This window comes from Leptopilina heterotoma, unplaced genomic scaffold (genome assembly GCF_015476425.1).
Source record: "Leptopilina heterotoma isolate Lh14 unplaced genomic scaffold, ASM1547642v1 Lhet_278, whole genome shotgun sequence".
NCBI lineage: Eukaryota > Metazoa > Arthropoda > Insecta > Hymenoptera > Figitidae > Leptopilina > Leptopilina heterotoma.
In genome coordinates this window covers 3,800,711-3,821,911 of record NW_025110986.1, presented here as the reverse complement: position 1 = coordinate 3,821,911, position 21,201 = coordinate 3,800,711, and the positions used below count along the sequence as shown (strand labels likewise).

At 27.9% G+C, this 21,201-nt stretch overlaps 1 protein-coding gene across 5 annotated transcripts in view; it reads right to left on the bottom strand.

Annotated features, from left to right (window-relative positions):
* The window catches only part of LOC122504074 (mucin-17-like), a 1,014,141-nt gene that overhangs the window by 23,173 nt on the left and 969,767 nt on the right, over window positions 1–21,201 (bottom strand). The window contains exon 8 of one of the 5 annotated variants that reach the window (XM_043614967.1): window positions 10,234–10,495. The exons of 2 other annotated variants lie outside the window; for them this stretch is intronic. In XM_043614967.1, the coding sequence (XP_043470902.1) occupies window positions 10,234–10,495 (262 nt within the window). Of the gene's footprint in view, window positions 1–10,233; window positions 10,496–21,201 lie in introns of those variants that run through there. 2 more of the 5 variants (XM_043614968.1, XM_043614971.1) reach the window with 2 other exon arrangements.

The window sequence follows — 21,201 nt, the reverse complement described above, 5'->3', positions numbered from 1 at the left end:
GCAATTTACCATATACGGTTTTACATGGGAATCCAAATGGTTTCCTTTATGAAAGTGAATCCCATGTAGATTCCCATGTAGGAATCGAAAACGTTATAGTTTCTACCAATACATTTAACAGAGTGTCTATCAACCGCGAAAGAAAACCGAGAAATAGCCGGAAATTTAATTCGACCAGGAAAAATCGGAAATTTTTTGCCAAACCGAGAATTTTCTTATCTAATTAGAAAATGTTTTATTATATTAATTCGTTTTTAAAAAATTGCTTTTTGCTTTAATTTTTATTGATGTAATATTTTTATTTGTCAAAATTTAAGCCCTACATTCAGACTACAATATAGGTCTTATTTTAGATTTTAGCAGTCGTAACGTAGGGTCTACTTGCGATACAATTAGTTCGAATTAGACTCTACATAACTCCAAAAGCTTGTGGAAAATTAGGATTAATTTTTAATACATTAATTGAAATACTACAAACGCATAAAGTACTACAAACTGACAAATACTGTTCTGTAAATCTGAATTAGTTGAAAATAGTATTTCATAGGAAAAGTCATTTACTGATTCAAACAGTAATATTTTTCTAATGAAGTAGTTAATGTAACTAATTATTAGTTTTTCCTAATCAAATTATATTCCCGATTGGTAGACACCTCTTCAAATATATTAGTAGAAACTAAAACCCGTCGAACACGGGTACGACAACTAGTTTTTTTATAAAATTTTTCGTCTAATTATAAGAAATAATCAAAGTGGAGCATGTCACGCAAAAGTTCAGAACTTCTACCCCCTCCCCCTCGGACAATTTTTTATAAAATTCAAAAAAATTTATCCGACAAATTACTACCCAGTGAGAAATTGCCAATAGACTTTAATCGGTCCAATATCGGTCCAATATTGGTTGCCGTGCTGGGCGCCGATTGACTCCCAATATTGGACCAATATGGGCTGATGCTTGGGATGTAACGGGTTCGCCAAGCATCGGTTGTTAATATTGGTCCAATATTGGCCGAATATTGGCAACCAAGAGAAAAAATTTTTTTAAATAAATTTTTTTAATTAAATAATAATAATAAAAAATGATTGTTTATAATTTTTGTTTAATATATTTATTTGTTTAATTATTTATTTTTAATAATTCATGTAAATAATAAATAATTTATTATTTATAAATTATAATTATTTAAAAATGCATCAACTATTAGGAAATAATCAAAATAGCATTCTGCAAAAAAATCCTATCATTGAAAAATCAATGATAGGCGAGAGATATCCGCGTCGTTAAATAGATTCACAGATGATAGTCAAGAGATATCCGCGTCATTAAACAGATTCGCAGATATACTCTGGTCTCGCGACGAATCTCTCGATACTTATATACACTGGAGTCGCCGTGTCAGTTGCGAGAACGGTTACAGCATCCCTCTTGCGGCAGAGATAAGAATTGTCACGTAAACTGCGGGTATAATAAGGCCGTCGGTAAAGCGATTTAGCAGTTTACGTGACAATTCTTATCTCTGCCGAAAGAGGGACGCTGTAACCGTTCTCGCAACTGACACGGCGACTCCAGTGTATATTTAAGTATCGAGAGATTCGTCGCGAGACCAGAGTATATCTGCGAATCTATTTAATGATGCGGATATCTCTCGCCTATCATTGATTTTTCAATGATAGAATTTTTTTGCAGAATGCTATTTCGATTATTTCCTAATAGTTGCTGCATTTTTAAATAATTATAATTTATAAATAATAAATTGTTTATTATTTACATGAATTATTAAAAATAAATAATTAAACAAATAAATATATTCAAAAAAAATTATAAACATTAATTTTTTATTATTATTATTTAATTAAAAAAATTTATTTAAAAAAATTTTTTTCTCTTGGTTGCCAATATTCGGCCAATATTGGACCAATATTAACAACCGATGCTTGGCGAACCCGTTACATCCCAAACATCAGCCCATATTGGTCCAATATTGGGAGCCTTTATTGGACCGATGATTGGTCTCTTGGCTCCCAATATTGGACCGATATTGGACCGGTAAGAAATTTCTCACTGGGTAACCCATAGGGCATATCATAAAAAAAATTTGGGAATAATTGGACAACTTTTTTTTTGGGTGGACTTTTGACGTGATATCCACCATATATACCTTTTTGAGTAGTTCAGTTCGCAAAAAATCTAATGGAAATTATTAAAAATAATTAAATTAGAAAAGAATATGAGTTAAAAATTTTAGAAAATAATTGAATATTAAAAAAGTTGTATGTAGTAGAAAATTTTAGAAATAATTAAATTTCAAAAGATTTCCAATTGAAGTTTTCGATTTGAATTTTGAATAATTTCAATTACAACATTTTAAACAACTTAAATGTTTGGAAAATTGTAATTCAAATTTTTTGTTAAATTAGTTATTTACCAGTAATTTTGTAGAATTATTTAATAAAATATTGAAAAATTTTCTAATAATTGAATTTTCATAAAACTGAATTAAAAACAATTGAATGTTAGACGTACTTTAAATTTTCTTTTTCTTAAATTAAATTTTCAAAATTATTAAAAATAATTAATTTTCATATATAGTTTTAACTTAAAATTTTTTTAAATTTCAATTGATGTGAAAGTTTTATTATATTTAAATATTTATTTTTTAAAATTATTATAGTTTTAAACAATTTCTATTTATTTATTCAATTTTATTAAAAAATTCTAGAAAATAATATAAAATTCTAGAAGAAAATTACAATTATAGTTTTTAGAATGAAAGGAGCCACCCAAAACCTTTTAATTTTCTTTTTCGTAGTAATGTGGTTATTTTAATAGTATTTTATATGAGAAACCATAATACCAAAGGATTTTGCAAAAAGAAATTTTTTGTTAATGTTATTAACTATTGAAAATTTTGAACGTATTTAATTAAAAAATTAATTTCTCAAAAACTTATTGATCGATTTTAATGTTTCAAGTTGCATTCTATTTGTCTTGAAATGAAGTATAACTGCCATTATTTTCAAATAAAAATATTTAATTTTAGTGAAAAAAGCAATTGTTTATTTATAAACAATTAAAAATAAATAGTGTTCTAGATGATTTTTTAAATTGAAAAAATTACTAAAATGTTCTTTATAAACCAGTGAAAAATATCCCGTTGGAAAAAAAAATGGCACGAAGTTTTAAATTGTTTAAACTTAAGCATTTGTACCGCGGTGCAGGGCGCGACTCTGGTCCTTATTGAGCGTACCACGCGCGTGTTATCGTTCCTGCTCGCTGTAAGGACTGCGCTTCTTAAACACTTCATTTATTTAAATAATTTTTTTTAATGGAATATTTAATTCATTCTTCTTATTGATTGGTAAATACAGATGTTTTACGTAGTTTGTTAAAGTTTTTCATTGAGGAGCAAGTTCTCAAAATCTGATAATGAATTTTAAAAAAAATGTAAATAAACTTGAAGTTAATATTTTGAGAACCTCACAAATCAACATGCCACTTTTAAATTTATGAAAATTATTTACTAAAAACGAATTTTCAATTTAAATACTTTTTAAAATAACCAAGACTAATTATAATTTTTATGTTTTTTGATAGAAAAATCACCATAACCTTTAAATCACATTAATAATTTGGTAAAGTTTCATTCCAAACAGAACACCATACATACAAGAACATTATAATAAAAATAAATTATTAAAAATTTTGTATTTTAAAATTAACTGTAGACAGCGGTTATGTGAGGAAAGCTATTTGTTTCAATTTCTCTGAATAAGAAAATATGGATTATTATTACACATTTACGGTACAAGTATTTTCCACTAAAAAATTACAGTAATACCGGTACAATTTTTGCTTTTATTGTTTATTATTTTGAGACATTTACAATAAATTAATGTGAGGACAAGAATTAAAATTTAAATTGGATTTAAATATTTTTTAAAACTATTCTTTAGAAAAAGTTATTAGTATACAGGTATGAAAAATTTTAATGTTACTTATTTCTATGTTTTCCAGAAAAAATATTTTTGATCGGTTTATATTTATTTAAAAATACCAGGACCGAACGTGTGCTTTAACTCCTACAAGAAAATAAATCGTGAGTGAGTATATAAGAATATAAAATTAATTTTAATTCACATTAATTTAATTGTAAATTTTTCAATTAAAGAAAGAATAAAACAATCCAAATTTTATCTTTACGACTGTAATGTTTTAATAGAAAATACTGTGTCCGTATGTGTGTAATAATTTTAGCAAAAAAATTAAACATTTGGATAAAAATGGTAAAAGCAGTGTTTTAGAAGCAGAGTCCTTATACTGTGAGAAAATACGAATGTGTTTTTCATGTCATTCGCGTGGTACGCTCAATAAGGACCAGAGTCGCGCCCTGCACCGCGGTACAAATGCTTAAGTTTAAACAATTTAAAACTTCGTGCCATTTTTTTTTCCAACGGGATATTTTTCACTGATTTATAAAGAACATTTTAGTAATTTTTTCAACTTAAAAAATCATCCAGAACACTATTTATTTTTAATTGTTTATAAATAAACAATTGCTTTTTTCACTAAAATTAAATATTTTTATTTAAAAATAATAGCAGTTATACTTCATTTCGAGACAAATAAAATGCAACTTGAAACATTAAAATCGATCAATAAGTTTTTGAGAATACGTTCAAAATTTTCAATAGTTAATAACATTAACAAAAAATTTTTTTTTGCAAAATCCTTTGGTATTATGGTTTCTTATATAAAATACTATTAAAATAACCACATTACTACGAAAAAGAAAATTAAAAGGTTTTGGGTGGCTCCTTTCATTCTAAAAACCCTGTGTTTGAAAGCTCGTAACTCAGGTAAAGAAATTCACACGTTAGTCGGACAACTTGGATTTAGAAGAGACACTATTTCTACGTTAGTATACGGAAATGCAAGAAATTAAAAATTTTTTTGCGTTATTTACGGATTTTCGAGAGTGAAAAATACATGGTTTTTTGAAGCATTTTGACAGGGGCCTACTTTGAAAGCTTGTAGCTTATTCAATAAGTATTGCATTGTTATGCTGAATTTTTTCAATGAAGTTTAAACCCTACTAAAACAATATATATAAAAATTTTTGAATTATTGCATTAACTTTTTGTTATTATTTGAAACAAAGATAAAAAGTCATCGCCTTTGCAAATAATAATACAGATTTGAGACAAACTGTAAATTACGTACAATATGGTATTGAAAATAATGCAATAAAAATAAATTGTTTAAAAAAATTTTTGAATAAATTATTTAGAAAAAAGTTTTCAGTTTTTTGCTTTATTACCCCATTAAAGCAAGGTGCAGGCAGTCATAAACCCTTTTGTCAGCGACAGGAAATTCAATAGCAGCGGTCCCAATCGGTCCACTACTGTACCTTTTTGTAAAGATTTTTCTATTATAGCGAGTTATTTACAACTTTAAAACCTTCGTCGAGTGATCTGCACTAAAGGTATCGGCAAGACTGCCTGCACCTTGCTTTAATGGGGTAATAAAGCAAAAAACTGAAAACTTTTTTCTAAATAATTCATTAAAAAATTTTTTTAAACAATTTATTTTTATTGCATTATTTTCAATACCATACTGTACGTAATTTATAGTTTATCTTAAATCTGTATTATTATTTGCAAAGGCGATGACTTTTTATCTTTGTTTTAAATAATAACAAAAAGTTAATGCAATAATTCAAAAAATTTTATATATATTGTTTTAGTAGGGTTTAAACTTCATAGAAAAAATTCAGCATAACAATGCAATACTTATTGAATAAGCTACAAGCTTTCAAAGTAGGCCCCTGTCAAAATGCTTCAAAAAACCATGTATTTTTCACTCTCGAAAATCCGTAAATAACGCAAAAAAATTTTTTATTTCTTGCATTTCCGTATACTAACGTAGAAATAGTGTCTCTTCTAAATCCAAGTTGTCCGATTAACGTGTGAATTTTTTTACCTGGGTTATGAGCTTTCAAAAACAGGGGCCTATACTTTTTGAGCCGATACTAGGAATAAGTATTTAAATATTTAATGTAGGTACTACTACACTTAAGAATTTAAAAAAAATTTATTTTTTTTTATTGTATTTTTTAACTCCTTATGACTTCAGAAAACACCTCCTAAAGTATTTATAACCAATTGTAACAAATAAAAGTAAATTTTTGAAAAAATATTCAATTAATGTAAAAAGTCATTGACAAATTAAGTAAGTCTTTAAGGGGATGGTAGGGTCCAGCTTGTTGTTACGACCAGTAGAAACATTGGTGCTAATGTATGTGACAGTGTCTGACATAAAAAAAATGGTGGGGTTTCAATTTGCAAAAGAATTTTAGGTAATTTATGAATGGCCTCTAACGATACATATAAGTTTAAACGCGTTTTTCTCAAAATAACGTTTTCTCAAATTGCGGACAGTTTATCTCTGAATCTACTGAACCGATTTTAATAAATGATAACTCGTTTTGTTTGTTAGCATGTCCTGTGTGAGAATTTACCAGATAATGGTCAAAAAATTAAAATAAAAACATTTTTGCAGACTAGAAAAATACTGAAAAACATAGTGTATTTTTAAACAAATTATTGAAACATCTGCTATTTTTTTATTTTAGTCGATTTTTCATTATTGGTGGTAGATTTCTATGCAAGACACCTTCCTTTTTAAAAAGCAATTTGGATTTTTTGTTTCCGATTTGTCAATCTTGAGATAAACTGTCCGCAATTGAACAACTAACTTTTTGGAGTTTCGATCTGAATGCTGTCTGCAGATTATGATATTAAATAAAAATTAAAAACAAAATATTATTTTTATTCTCCAAATATGTACTAATAAAGGCAAAAATAGTATATTGTGCATCTAGGGAGGAAATCATTTTCCTCCCGTGGTGCACATACTATTTTTTCTAATACACGTAAACGGAAAGTACAACCACTTCATAAAAAATTTTAACGACAATAGTGTTTTCAACCGAAAGTTTTTTATTGGTTTGGTTTGGTTTTGGTTATTGGCCTTTTAGTCCCCGAAGTAGCCATGTATTCGAAAGTTTATTATAATAATAGTATAATTTTTAAAATGATTAATTATTTAACAATTTTCAATAAAACATATATTTAGTCGTAAATAAAGATACATTTTATTTTGCTTCCTCATGAGGAAGCTTTGCATTGGTGACGATTTTCAATTTTTCAAAAGAAGGTTATATGGACTCATTTTCATCTAAAACATATGTATATTCAATTATGTATCAGCAAATGTCCAGATGTGTGTGTGTATGTATGTATGTGTGTGTGTGTGTGTGTGTATGTCACAAAAATTGTGTACAAATTATCTCAGACAAATTTTGATGGATTGTCCTGAAATTTTGCAGGTTTATTGCAGTCATTAATACCTAAAATCTGACACAAGGATTTTCGAAAATATCTACAAAAATTTTTTTTATACAATTTTTTTAAAATTCAGAAAAAAATTTTTTTTGTATTTTTTGAAATAATTTTTTTGTCCAACGCCTGCAGTGGAATTGAACTATTGTACGCTAGGCACCAGTGGAGGAAAGTACTACTTTCCTCCACTGGTGGTTTGGCCAGTGGAGAAATGAGTTTAATGACTGGAAAAAAAATAGAATTATTTGTGTTTTCCTTTTAAATTGTTAATATTAATGTAACTTACGTAACTAACCTAAGGGTATGACTTACATAGTTTACGCAAGGTACGCAATTTACGTAAGTAACGTAACATACCCAAATACGTAAGTTATGTTCTTACGTAAAATACGTAAGTTATCTTCTTGCGTAAATCACGTGAGTTTGTATTCTTACGTAATTTACGTAAATTATGTTCTTACGTAACAATAACCAAATCATAAAGAGTTTTTTGCTTTGAATTATTAAAAATGTAATACATTAGTGAGTTACACATTTTGAAATATTAATTATAAACATTGTTATAACCACAAAAATCTTATAAATAAAAATTGAGTTAAATAAAATAAGTTTTGCAGTTGTTGGACAAAGTATCGTGTACAATTCGTGGAGAAAAACGATTTTCGCTCGCTTGATTGCTGCACTCGCTACGCTCGAGCAGCAAACTTCAGCTCGCGAGAAATCGCCCTTTTTCTCCACTCGTTGCACAATATACTATTATTTGTTAATATTTTCATTAATTTTTCTCAAAATTACATTCCTGGCAAGAAAACGAATCGATTGATGTATACAAAGTATATATTTTATCAAAATTTATCAAATTAATAAATATTTTTCTTTTTAAAAAAAATTCAAATTTTGTATTTTTTTCATAATTTATTTAATATTAATATTAATATTAATATTTTGAAATGATTATTCTATCATAAAAAAGAAGCAATTGGCAAATGAAAGTGTAAATTTCACCAAATATTTATATAACAACTTATAAATTATAAATGATTTATATAATTTTATTTTTAACAAAACTTCTGGACGAACCCTTTTGTACATAGTTTTTCAAAAGTTTGCAAAACCGCAATTTTTATACATTGAGGAAGCTTAATGGTCATGAAATGAACAACTTGTTTACATTGTTATTAAAATATAATTACATGTGATTTTGGACGACAGGGAGGTAAAGTACTTTTCTCTCACCGCTATGACGTCACGGGGAGGTAAAGTATACTTTTCTCTCCCCGTTATGACGTCACGGGGAGGTAAAGTAACATTCCCTCCCTCTCGTCGGAAAAGACATACTTTCCATCCTCTACACAGGTAAGAAATGATGTACTTTCCGTGCGAGTGTAAGAAAAAGTTTTTTAAATATTTATAATAAAAGACCTAAGAAAATTTTTTTTCTAATTTGGTCTTTTAAGAGCCTTTTAAAGTGTAGTAGTACCTTAACAATATTATTAAATTTTTGAATAATTGAATTTAGAAAATTTTTAAAAAATAGATTTTTGAAAAATTTGAATTAAAACTTTTTTTAGATGTACATTTTTTCAATAAATTTTTCTTAAAAACAATTGAATTTCCAATGGTAAAATTAAAAATGAAAAAATTTGATTGAAAAATTGAATTGAAAAATTGTCTAACAATTGTAAATTTCGTCAAATTTTATCGAAAATTGTAAATGCACATTTTGGAAAATTTTATTTCTATTAACCCTCCATCCGTCGCATGGTGAGAATTTCCCTCACCCAGTTTCTTTTTTTCTTTATAACTTTTAAAATACAAAAAATTATAATTTCATATTCTCAGTACCTTTTACGGCACTCTTCTTCTTTACATTAAAACAATTTTGGTGTTTTTTTATATTTTAATTTCTTTGTTATTGAATTTGAAAGCAGCAAATGTCGGGGATTTTTGACGCGAAGTGAGGGAACTTCTCACCATGCGACTGACCGCGTATACTCGATTTCATTTGTCATTAATTTTTTATTTAAATAATTAACACGAAATAAAAGTTAATTTTACTGCCAATAGGTTGTTTAGAAATTCTAATGAACATTCAAAAAAAATTTGGCATTTTAGAACAAGTTTGGACTAATTTATGAGGGTGAAAATTTCCCTCACCTGCGACGGATCGCGTTACAAAAAAAGGTGCGACGGATGGAGGGTTAAAAATAATCGTATTTTGCAAAAAATATTTAAAAATATTTTGGAAATAATTGAAAATTTCGAAAACTTTGAACTGAATAGTTTATAATCAGAATAAGAAAAAAAGTTACAAATTTTTTCTGAAAATCAAAAAAATATAAAATAAAATTTTTGTGTCAATCCGAAATAAAATAAACGACTTTTTCGACTTTTTTCGTAAAATTTTGACTAAAATGACATATTTTGCGTTTTAAACTCAATCCGAGGCCTTTCAACTACTATTTAAATTAATTGTAAATTATTTAAAATATTAAAAGTTTTTAAAATTTTAATAAATTATGTATTTAAATTTTTTTAATATAAAGTTATTAATTATTATACCCATTATTAATTTATATTTTATACAAATAATACTAATTTTAAAAAACGGAATGAAAAACTTTGATAAGTTGATAATTATTTTTTTAAATATTAAATTGAATAAACAGTTTTGAAAAAAGTATTGAAAAAATCCCTGTATAATTTTTTTCCTCTTTAAGATATTTGAATGCCTTTTTGATAATATAGTAAAAATTATAAAAAAAAAATTTTTATTTATGTTTAAAATTTGAAAAAATGATTTTTTCTTTCTGGGTTTTTAATGGGACTCACTTTCGAAATTTTTTTCGAGCTCGATGATGAGCTTCTAGGCCATCGGATAGGGATTTCAGTGTCTTGACATCGACCTGACTGAGATTGTTGCCATTGCCCCCGCCCCCGTACCAACGAACCCAAACGATAAGACTTCCTTGTGCTCCTAAAGATTCAACCTTTCCCGGCCAGGCTGTACTTCCCCGAGCTGCGCCCCAAACCACTTCACCGACTTCAAGTTTCCACGGCTTCGCGGCATCTCCCTCTTCCTTGGAGGGTACTACTGAGAGGTCCAAAATAAATTGTCTCAATTTCGTTTCCATTTTCTCCTTTTACCATTTTCAAAATTTGTTTACAAAATTTTTCTCCCTTTTGGAGTGAACTTGAAAATTAAGGACTTATACTCAAAATATAAATTGAGAATTGATTTTAAAAAATTTTAAATATAGAAAAAGAATTTGACGACTAATGATAACATTGGATTGTACTATCAGTTGGTATCGAAAACTGGAGAAATTGAATCAATTATCATCAATTTTAATAATTTTGATTTTAATTGATTGTCTTAAATAATTTTATTTCTTTCTTTCTTTATTTTGATAATAAAAAATTTTAGTTGTTTAATAAAATTTAATTTTTTCTATTTTTTACTTGTTCTTTTTCGAAATATTTCCAAAACTTTAATTTGCTTCACAGAAATTTTTTTTTTTAATTTATTCTAATATAAATAATTTATTTTGTTTATTTTTTTACTTTTCATTTAGTATTCTCTCGCGTAATTTATAATAATAACAAAGACACAAAAATAGAAAAGAAATACCTATATACCTCAAAATAAACAAATAAATATGTTTATTTTTGTAATAAATACAAAAAATAATAATAATAATAATAGGTATAAATAAATAAAATTTAAAATAAATGTAAAAAATTGAATACCTATAGAAAATTAAAAAAAAATTGTAAAATAAGAAAACAAAAATTTTTTTGAGAGAAAAACTTTGTAAAGATTTTTTTTCTTTTTACAATAATTTCTTCTAATTCTTATGCTGTAAATTTTCTTGTGTCAATTTTCTTTGATTAGAGTAATTAAAAATTTGTTATCTTCACATAAAAACAAAAAAATCCAATTTTATTAAATAATGACCCAAACACAATTAATAATTATTAATTAATTTACAAGAATGGGCTTATTTTCTAGCGATTGTGATACTTATCTAGCAATAAAGCAACGTGTGTGCGTGAATTTTCATGGACCGTGAAAAAATGACTGCAAAAAAGTAGTACCATTGAAGTATTAAAAAACAATTTTTTTTGTTACAAAATTGTAGATTAAAAAAGATTTTCTTTTGCATTTATTTTCAAAATAAAAAACTAAAATTTTATTTGATAATTAATATTGGTGTAAAAAATAAGTTTCAAAGTGAATAAAAAAATAATATACATACGAAGAGTTAAATTTCAATAATTTATTCTATGCGATAAAAATAAAAATTTTTTTTTTCATTTAAAATCAATACGACTACTTTTTTCTGTTACTATTTTGCGATTTTCAAACAATCAAAGTTTCTTAAATGGAATGTGGGACGTCATGCAACAATAATATTATTAAGGCTTTTGAATTAATTACCTAAAAATTATTCCAATTAAATTCAAATAAATTCAATCTTGTCTTGATAAATCGTTTCTTAAATTTAACCGTTAAAAAAGCTACGAATTATTTCTTAATTCGAGATTTTCAATATCAATTTATTTAGTACAAAAGTTAATAATCTAAACCTTAAAGATAAACCTAAAAAAATTAGATCGTAAAAATATCAAATTAAAGTGAATTCAAAATTTAAATTCATTTATATAAATTCTCAAACTCTTTAGATTTAATTTCTGATCGTAAATAATCTTAAAATTACGAATATCTTGAGATTCAATATGTTCATGTTATTCTCCACCTGCGAACGCCAATGTCATCACTGGATGGTGTTGATTTCCACGTCACCTGGTGGCGACCTTGGAGTTCTTAAGTGGAGAAATTAAACCACCATTTTTATCAAAAGAATTGTTTTTCAGTCAGAAAATGTTATTGTAAGAATAATTTAATTTTTCCACGAGTAAAAAATTTGATCAAATCTTTACTTTCCTGTTAAATATTTTATTATTTTAGTAAATTTTTTTTTAAATAAAATTTTAGTAAAATTTCTTTTTCTATAGAATTTAAGAAAAAGTGTCAAGGGGTAATTCACATATTACGTGATATTTAGGTATTTTAGACCCCCTCCCCCCTGTGTGATACTTTTTCTATAGTTTAGTACCGTAGAATCTCCTACAAGTTAAGGGGGCAACCCTAGTTGTAGCGCGCAAAAATTGACCATTTTCATAAATTAAATAAAAAAAAATCCACTAACATTTTTGAATAAAACAATTTACTGTCTAAAAGTACACAATTTAAACTACAAATTCCGACAAAAAATTTTAAAAAACATTTTAAAATGGAGGCGTGGTGCGCATTCTTGTCGAGGTATCAAGAAGACTATAGAGACAGGAGGTAAAACTTCGGTAGTGGGGGTATGGCAATGCTGAGTCGCTCAGCTGATGTATGGTCAGGCGTTTACTTTCAAAAAAAGTTTTCGCCGCAGTAGACCAGACGGACTTCTGCGCAATCTAAATCTAACACACGTAAACACGGGAAAATATATTCTATACAAATACAATATGAAATATAAGTGTTTATATTTTCAAACATCTTTTAGTTATTAAAAAAACGTTTTAAAAACAAAAAAATGTGTAAACTGTAGCATGAAGTGTATTAAAAGTTAACAAAAAGTAATAGTCATAGTGTTGTGTAGGTTTATCTTTCTTCTTGATACAACTTTTCACACAGCACGTTTTCGGAATTTTTAACTATTTGAATAACACTTAATTTAATAATCACTCACATTATTTCTATATATCCGTTATGACACACATTGTCATTTGTGTCTCGATTGCACTGATTGCACTTTAAAGTTAACCTCAAATTAAAATCATATCATACACATATGTAAAACATATGGTATACAAGAATTTGAATGTGTGAGTGATGTGCAGAAGCACCGCGCCGGCGACTTTTCGAAACGAAAAACGCCTGGTTAAAGAAAGGTTCTTGACTCATCCCCACTACCGAAGTTTCACCTCCTGTCTCTAGCCTTCTTGCGAGGTATGCATAATTTGCGGTGACTACGATTATAAGGAGCTGGTTCATCTGAAACACAAAATTCAAACGAATTTAGTTAAAGTAGAAGATAATCTAGTCTTTAATCGAAGGATTTAGTTTTTTATGAAAAACTTTTTTTTACAGCTGAAAAACATTTTTTTTTTTGAAAATCGAAAAATTGAGTTTGAGCCGTTGCCATTTTGTCAAAAATGTATTTTTTTTAAATCTTCGATTAAAGACTAGATTATCTTCTACTTTAACTAAATTCGTTTGAATTTTGTGTTTCAGTTGAACCAGCTCCTTATAATCGTAGTCACCGCAAATTATGCATACCTCGACAAGAACGCGCACCACGCCTCCATTTTAAAATGTGTACTTTTAGACAATAAATTGTTTTATTTAAAAATGTTAGCCCAAGCAGCACGTAAGCTTATCTTGACATCACTGTAATATTACATTGGAGATTCGTCATATTACACTGTAATATTACAGTGATCTTACTGGGATATCAAAATGTACGCCTGGAGGTAATATTACGTTGTTATATTAAGAGAATATTACATGGTAATATTAAGGTAATGTTACACTGTAATATTAACGTAATGTTAAGGTAATATTCAGATAAAATTAGAATAATTTTATAATTTGGAAAAAAACATTTCACAAAGCTGGACTCGAACCCTGAACCATGTGCATAGTAATCATGAGTCTTACCACTGAGTCAAACTTACTTGTAGTGTATTAAGATTCTCGACGGTATATAATCTTTGTAAGTTTTTTTAGCTTTATGATTTTTTTTTATAAATTATAAAATTATTCTAATTTTATCTGAATATTACCTTAGCATTACGTTAATATTACAGTGTAATATTACCTTAATATTACCATGTAATATTCTCTTAATATAACAACGTAATATTACCTCCAGGCGGACATTTTGATATCTCAGTAAGATCACTGTAATATTACAGTGTAATATGACGAATCTCCAATGTAATATTACAGTGATGTCAAGATAACCCTGGTAAAAATTTCGGACTAATTCCGGATTAAATACGGACAGATTAGTACGTATTAGTCCGAAAATTGTACGAAAAAGGTCCGAAAATGATCCGCGCTAGTCTCATATCAATCCGAACGAAAACCTGAATCCGAAAACACTCCGGAGTAATCCTGAATATCTACGAATTCAGTCCGCAACAATCCAAATTTATGACCGGTGAAGAATTCTCACAGAAAAAACATATACTCAAAATGAGTATCATATGATACTCATTTTGAAGTGCAACAAAAATGATACCCCTTCGACTCATTCTGAGTTTCTGGGGAAAAGACTCAAAATGAGTAAAAAGCGGTATCATTTTGGATTTATGATAAAATTACAATAACATTGGAATAACTGGGAATAATTCATAAAAATATAAATTAAAATAATTGTTTATAATGAATAAACTCTTTGCACTTGTCAAAACATTTATACTTGAAGTCGATTTATCGCATTTATGAGAAATGAAAAACGAATTTTTAGGTTAGACATTTGTGAATTGACTGACAGGGATGGGCAACCATATGTCATTTTACTCATTTTGTGTAACTTGAAGTTGCCGATTACTCATTTCGAGTCACTTGAAGTTGCCGATTATTCATTTCGGGTTACTTGAAGTTGTCGATTACTCATTTCGAGACCGACTTCCAAATGCGTTGCAACAAAAGTGAGTCGAGTTTTTTTCTGTGCTTCTAAAATAAGTACGGAATTATCCGATATCAATGTGTAAAGAATACGGAATCAGTCCGCAACAATCCGAGTTTAATCTAGTTAAAAAAACTTAATCCGCAAAATGTCCGGAGCAATCCGAACTCTGTAAGCTAGAAATCCGGTATTAGTCCGCAACAATTTGAAATTGAATGTGGCAAAATCCTATTCCGAAAGAAGTACGAAACAATCCGAAATCTGTATGCTAAGAATCCGAAAATTGTCTGCAACAATCCGGATTTAATCCAACTAAAAGGTATAATCCGAAACAAATACAAAATAATCCGAAATCTGTACACAAAGAATCCGACATTAATCCGCTTCAATTCGGAATTAGTGTGGTAAAATCATATTCCGAAACAAATACGAAACAAACCGAAATATGTATGCTAAGAATCCGGTAATAGACGGCCACCCGAATCATATTATATCCCTGGTAAAAATTTCGAACTAATCCGGATTAAATGCTGGTATATTAGTGTGGATTAGTCCGATAATTGTAGGGGAGAGGGCCCCAAGATGGACACCTCTTTGATTGATGGCTCTAAAATCCAAACCGAATAAGATATGTTAAAATGTTTTATACTAAATGAAAGTACAATTTATTAGGTAATTTATGGCCACTGCGATAAAATTTTATTTTGAACTTAAATATTTTTTATAGCATTTTTTCTAATTGTTAAAATTTTTGACCAACAAAAAGTGGCCCCAAGATGGACACCTTCTTAAAAATCACTTTAAAGTGTGGTAAATTAAAGATAAACATCCTGTATTAATTTTTAAACTAATGTTTAATCATTTTATTCTATTTACTAGGAATAACATTATTAAAAATCTTAATTTTATAACTTGAGAATAAAAAAAAATAACATATTTAACTTTAATTTGACAAGTTAAGATATATCGATATATCGAATTCTCTATCGATAGCTCTACATTCCATGGCGGTAAAAATAAAAAATCTCAATTTTGAGGCTTATAAAATTATTAAAAAAATGTGTAATCGAAAGCATGAAAATAAATACATTGAAAAGTGGTGTCCATCTTAGGGTCTCGAAAGTGTCCATCTTAGGGTAAATGACACCATTTTTTGAAACCTAAAAAAAAATTGTATACAAACAAAATATTAATAAAATCATTTTAGAATATTATTATATGATAAATAAATAATATTATAACGATAAATACCTATCTAAAATCAAAAATTTAAATAACTTTATCGACTTGAGAAAAATCGGAAATAAAACTTTTTTTGACAAAAAATTCAGGTGATATGCGCAGTAGAAAAAAAAACTGGTTTTATTTTTCAAATATGCATAAAAGTCTTCGTCTATACAAACAACAAAAATAAAAAAATTGAGAAGATGCTGTCACTTTAAACAAAAATTTTATAGGAAATGTCCATCTTGGGGCCCTGTCTATCTTGGGGCCCTCTCCCCTACGAAAATGATCCGCGTTAATCTAACATCAATCTGAGTGAAATTGTGAATCCTAAATCAGTCTGGAATAATCTTAAATGTCTGAATTAAGTCCTTAATTATTACGCAACAATCCGAAATTATGTCCGTCAAAAAACTCATCTAAAATAAATGCGGAATAATCCGAAATTAATATGTAAAGAATACACAGTAAAAAGTAAATCTTAATTTAAAAGCTGCCTTAAATTCAACACTGTCTGCTATAATATTAAAGGATACGAAAAACGTGCGTAAATTCAACATTGACTGTCTTAAAAATGTTGCATCTTAATTTAAGGCAGCTTTCGTGCCTTAAAATAAGATTTTCTTTTTACTGTGTACGAAATCAGTCCGCAATAATCCGAATTTAGTCCAGTTAAAAGATTTAATCCGAAACAAGTATGAAACAATCCAAAACCTGTATGCAAAGAATCCGGTAATAGTCAGCGTCAATCCGAATAATACCCGATCAAAACACCCCTGTCCGAAAATAAGTCTTATTATTATAAGAATTTGTAAATATATACAATCCATAGACAGTTCAATACAATCCATATTCAATCCAATTCAAAGACTTAATCCGGAATGATTTTAGAACAAAAACCTGTCCATAAGCAGACTGTTTCGGATTAGCTGCGGATTCACTGGTTAAACCACCCGGATTACTTCTGCATTTAATAGTTGCATTATGCAACTTGCATATGATCTGACTTACTACAGACTAAACCGGGCTAATTACGGATTCAATAGTGATAAAAAACGGTATTGATTTCAAACTTAATTAATGGTGAAAAAACTCCACAATAAACCGTACTGTTGCGGACAAATTCCGGATTAATCCGAAATCGGTCCTAATTTTTATTCAGGGTATTTACTTATGGTAAATAAAATATTTAATTCTGCAGTCATAATTTGTTTTTACAAATTTACTAGAATTATTAATTATTTTGTTTCAATATTAAAATTGACACTGATTATGTGTTAGTTTCTTGTCATTTCTTTTCGTGACACTCCATAAATTCTATTATGAATTTGAACTCCTATGCGAGCGTGGTATAGAGGTTAGTGTATTCGATTTCGGTGAGATATAATGTTAGATTGGTGTAGGTTCGAATCCCCCAGCGTTAGAAATTTTAAGTTAATGTAAATAAAATTGCAATAGGTAAATCGTAAAATATGTTGAATGTACCATAAAATAATAATAATTAATATGTGTAACTTGTATAATTACTTCCTCATAGAGGAAGTATTGTAATACAAAAATTTTTCGAGTTCGATTTTTTGACATATCTTTATGTTATTTGACCTCAGGAGTTCAAAAATGACATTTTTAAAAAATGTCATTCCGTATGTGTGTGTGTGTGTGTAAACATCACATTTTCATAAATATCTCGAAATCATGAAGAGGTTTTGGGTTAAATTTTTTTTTAAATTGTAGAACTCACCTGCGGACATAAAGTGAGAGTACTTTCTGATATATAATAAAGTTTAACTAAATTTTTTTTTGATTTTTAATTTTGCGAAAAAACGTTTTTTGCCCATAACTTTAAAAAAATGTTAGGACACCTATAAATGTTTTTCCATAATTTTGTAGACTTTTTTAGGCGCATCTTTTGAGCCCTAATTGAACATTTTTCGTCCATATTAACCGGACTTATTAAACTTTTAAAAATCAAAAATTTTGGAAAATAAGACTTTTTTGAAAATTTTGTTGAAAAACGTAAAAGTAACTTTAAACTTATTTTTATCAACTTGTAGAGCATTAAAAAACGCTTCGATTGACCTATTTTTTAACCTAATTCGATAATAAATTTCGAAATTATTGGTATTTTAAAAACCAAAAATTGTGAAAAATGACATTTTCTCAACTTTTTTGTTTGAAAATTTTTATTTAACTATTAAATTATTGTAACTATCTTGTAGGGTATTTAAAAATACATTGATTGACTCAAAATTCAATCACTTTTACCATATTTTTAAAAAGTTATTCATATATTTCTATTATTTTTATCTCCATGAGGAAGTAAAGTGTTCATGAAATGAGCACCAAAATTATGAAAAAAAATATACAACTTGGCAGCGGTTTATTTTTTTATTAACATTCACTAAATTGTCCGGACTAATTTTTGATTGCTTCGGACTAATTCCGGATTCACTAGTTGTTCACAAACCGTACACGGAAAAAAATAATTCGGAAATAGTTCCTGAATTCGTTCCGAAATTGAGGATATGAGCAAAAGTCGGTAATTATTATAGAGCTGTTATTTGGAAGAAATGTCTAACTTTCAAAATAGATATTTAGGAATTATATGGTAAGAACTCGGTATTTACGTGATAGTTTTTACGAAATGTAGCGGCTGAGTATTTCAGATAGTCTGGACGGTAGAACTTCCGATGAGTTCGGGAAAAATTCAGAGGGTCGCTTCATATATGAAGAAGCTCTTATAAGGGCTACAGAATAGTTCCGGAACAATTCCGTAGCAAAGAAAATAAAAAAAGAAGTTGTGTATACGCGTATATACTTGATCGACATTCGTCAAGCAACGCGAACTGTGATTGGTTGAGGAGGATACACACACATACATACATACATAATACACTTATAGCTACCTACATGTATTCTAACGCACACATAATTTATACACAAATAAACGCAAATACACGACGCATTGAATCGCACGCTGGTTGTAGGGACCTGGGAAGTCTCTTATATACTAGACTTTACTTTTATTCAGCGCTTGTGAGAAACGGGGTCGGCACATCTTTTCTTTCGATGAAGTTCGGGAATTATTATGAAATTTAAACTGGAGTTCTCCTTGATTAGACGCTTGTGAATACTATTTTAGAAGAAATATAATTTCTACGACAAAATTTCGATAATATTATAGACCAGTCCTGTATTTCTCCAGGAATTTATTTACAATGCTGATTTTGAAAGTCTCACAAAAACCGTTTCGTAATTAGTTCGGAACGATTCAGATATACTTACATTGAATTTCTAAAAATTTCTGGAACTTTGCACAAATCCTCAATTATGGAACAAATTCAGGAATTCTTACAGAATTTATTTTTTCCGTGTGGGAGTGGATTTTTTTTTATTTAATTTATCAAAATGGTCAATTTTTGCGCGCTACAACTAGGGTTGTCCCCTTAACTTCCCATAAGTCAATTTTCCCCTATCGTGTACCCCTTCCACCTAAAAAAATAAACATGCGCATAGTGGTATCAAGATGGCTGACACATCATAACCTTAAAAGACTTGAAACATTATATATTTTGAAATGGACCGCCATGCGCAATAGGTTACTGCGCAACAATTTCCCTTAGACGGCAATTCTCTATTAAGTTAAACCCCCCACCAAAATTAACTTATGGGAGATTCTACTGTATAGCAAATTTGTTAAAGCGTGATACTTTACTTACTCCCCTCCCACCCCTAAATATATCACGTAATATGTGAATGGCCCCCAAGAGAACAGTTTTTTTATTTCATAATTGAAAAAAGCTTTTCATTAAAAAAAATTTAACTCCGATGTTGTAGACAGAAAATGGTTAATAAATAGTATCTAAATTTTTATTTTGTCCTATGTAATTTTTTTACATAATAACAATATTAAAATAAAATTATAAAGAAGATACAAAATTTCCAAATTTTCGTCAATTTTTCAATATTCTTAATTTATTTTTTGTGAAAATTTTAAACAATAAAAAATTCATAAATTAAACAACATTATCTAGAAAAATTATATGTTTGAAATCTTATGATAATTTTGATACGAAAAAAGTAGTAATATTTCTAAATAGAATTTAGAAAAATTTACAGAATTTAATCAAGTTATTTAGTGAAATAAAAGCTTGAATTTTATATTATTATTGTCATTTATCATTATATAAAAGTTTATGTAGGTAAAAAAATATTGAAATATTGTCAAACTGGCAAAATTCAATGTCTGATTAAAAATAATTAAAGAACATCTTGAGATTGAATAAAGGAGATGCAATTCTCCACCTGAGAACCCCAAGGTCACCGTTAGATGTCAGTTCAGTTGACACAACCATATTCCACGCCATCTGGTGTCGATCTCGACGTTCTCAAGTGAAGAAATTCAACCACCAATTAATTTTAAAAATATATATTTAACTTCGATGTTGTAAACATAAAAATAGTATCTAAATATTTATTTTATCCAAAGTAATTTTTGTAATAATAACAATATTAAAATATAATTAAAATAAATGCAAAAGTTCCAAATTTTCGTCATTCATAAGAATCTTTTTTTTAATCTGCATAACAAATAATAAACTTAAGAAAATTATTTATACGTATTTTATATTTATTGTTTGTGAAAATTTTAAACAATCAAAAAGTGAATTAAGCAAAATCGTCTCTCAAAAATTATGTTTGAAATCTTATGAAAATTTTGACACTATTTTGTATTTTTAAATTCAGTCCGAGACCCGTGATTGTAGTAATTAATAATTATTAAAATTAAATTGACCAAATTAACAAGATTGAAAATTTAAAAAATTAGAATAATCTTGAGTGAAAAAATTTTAAAACAGCCTTAATAAAAGACAAATCGATTTTT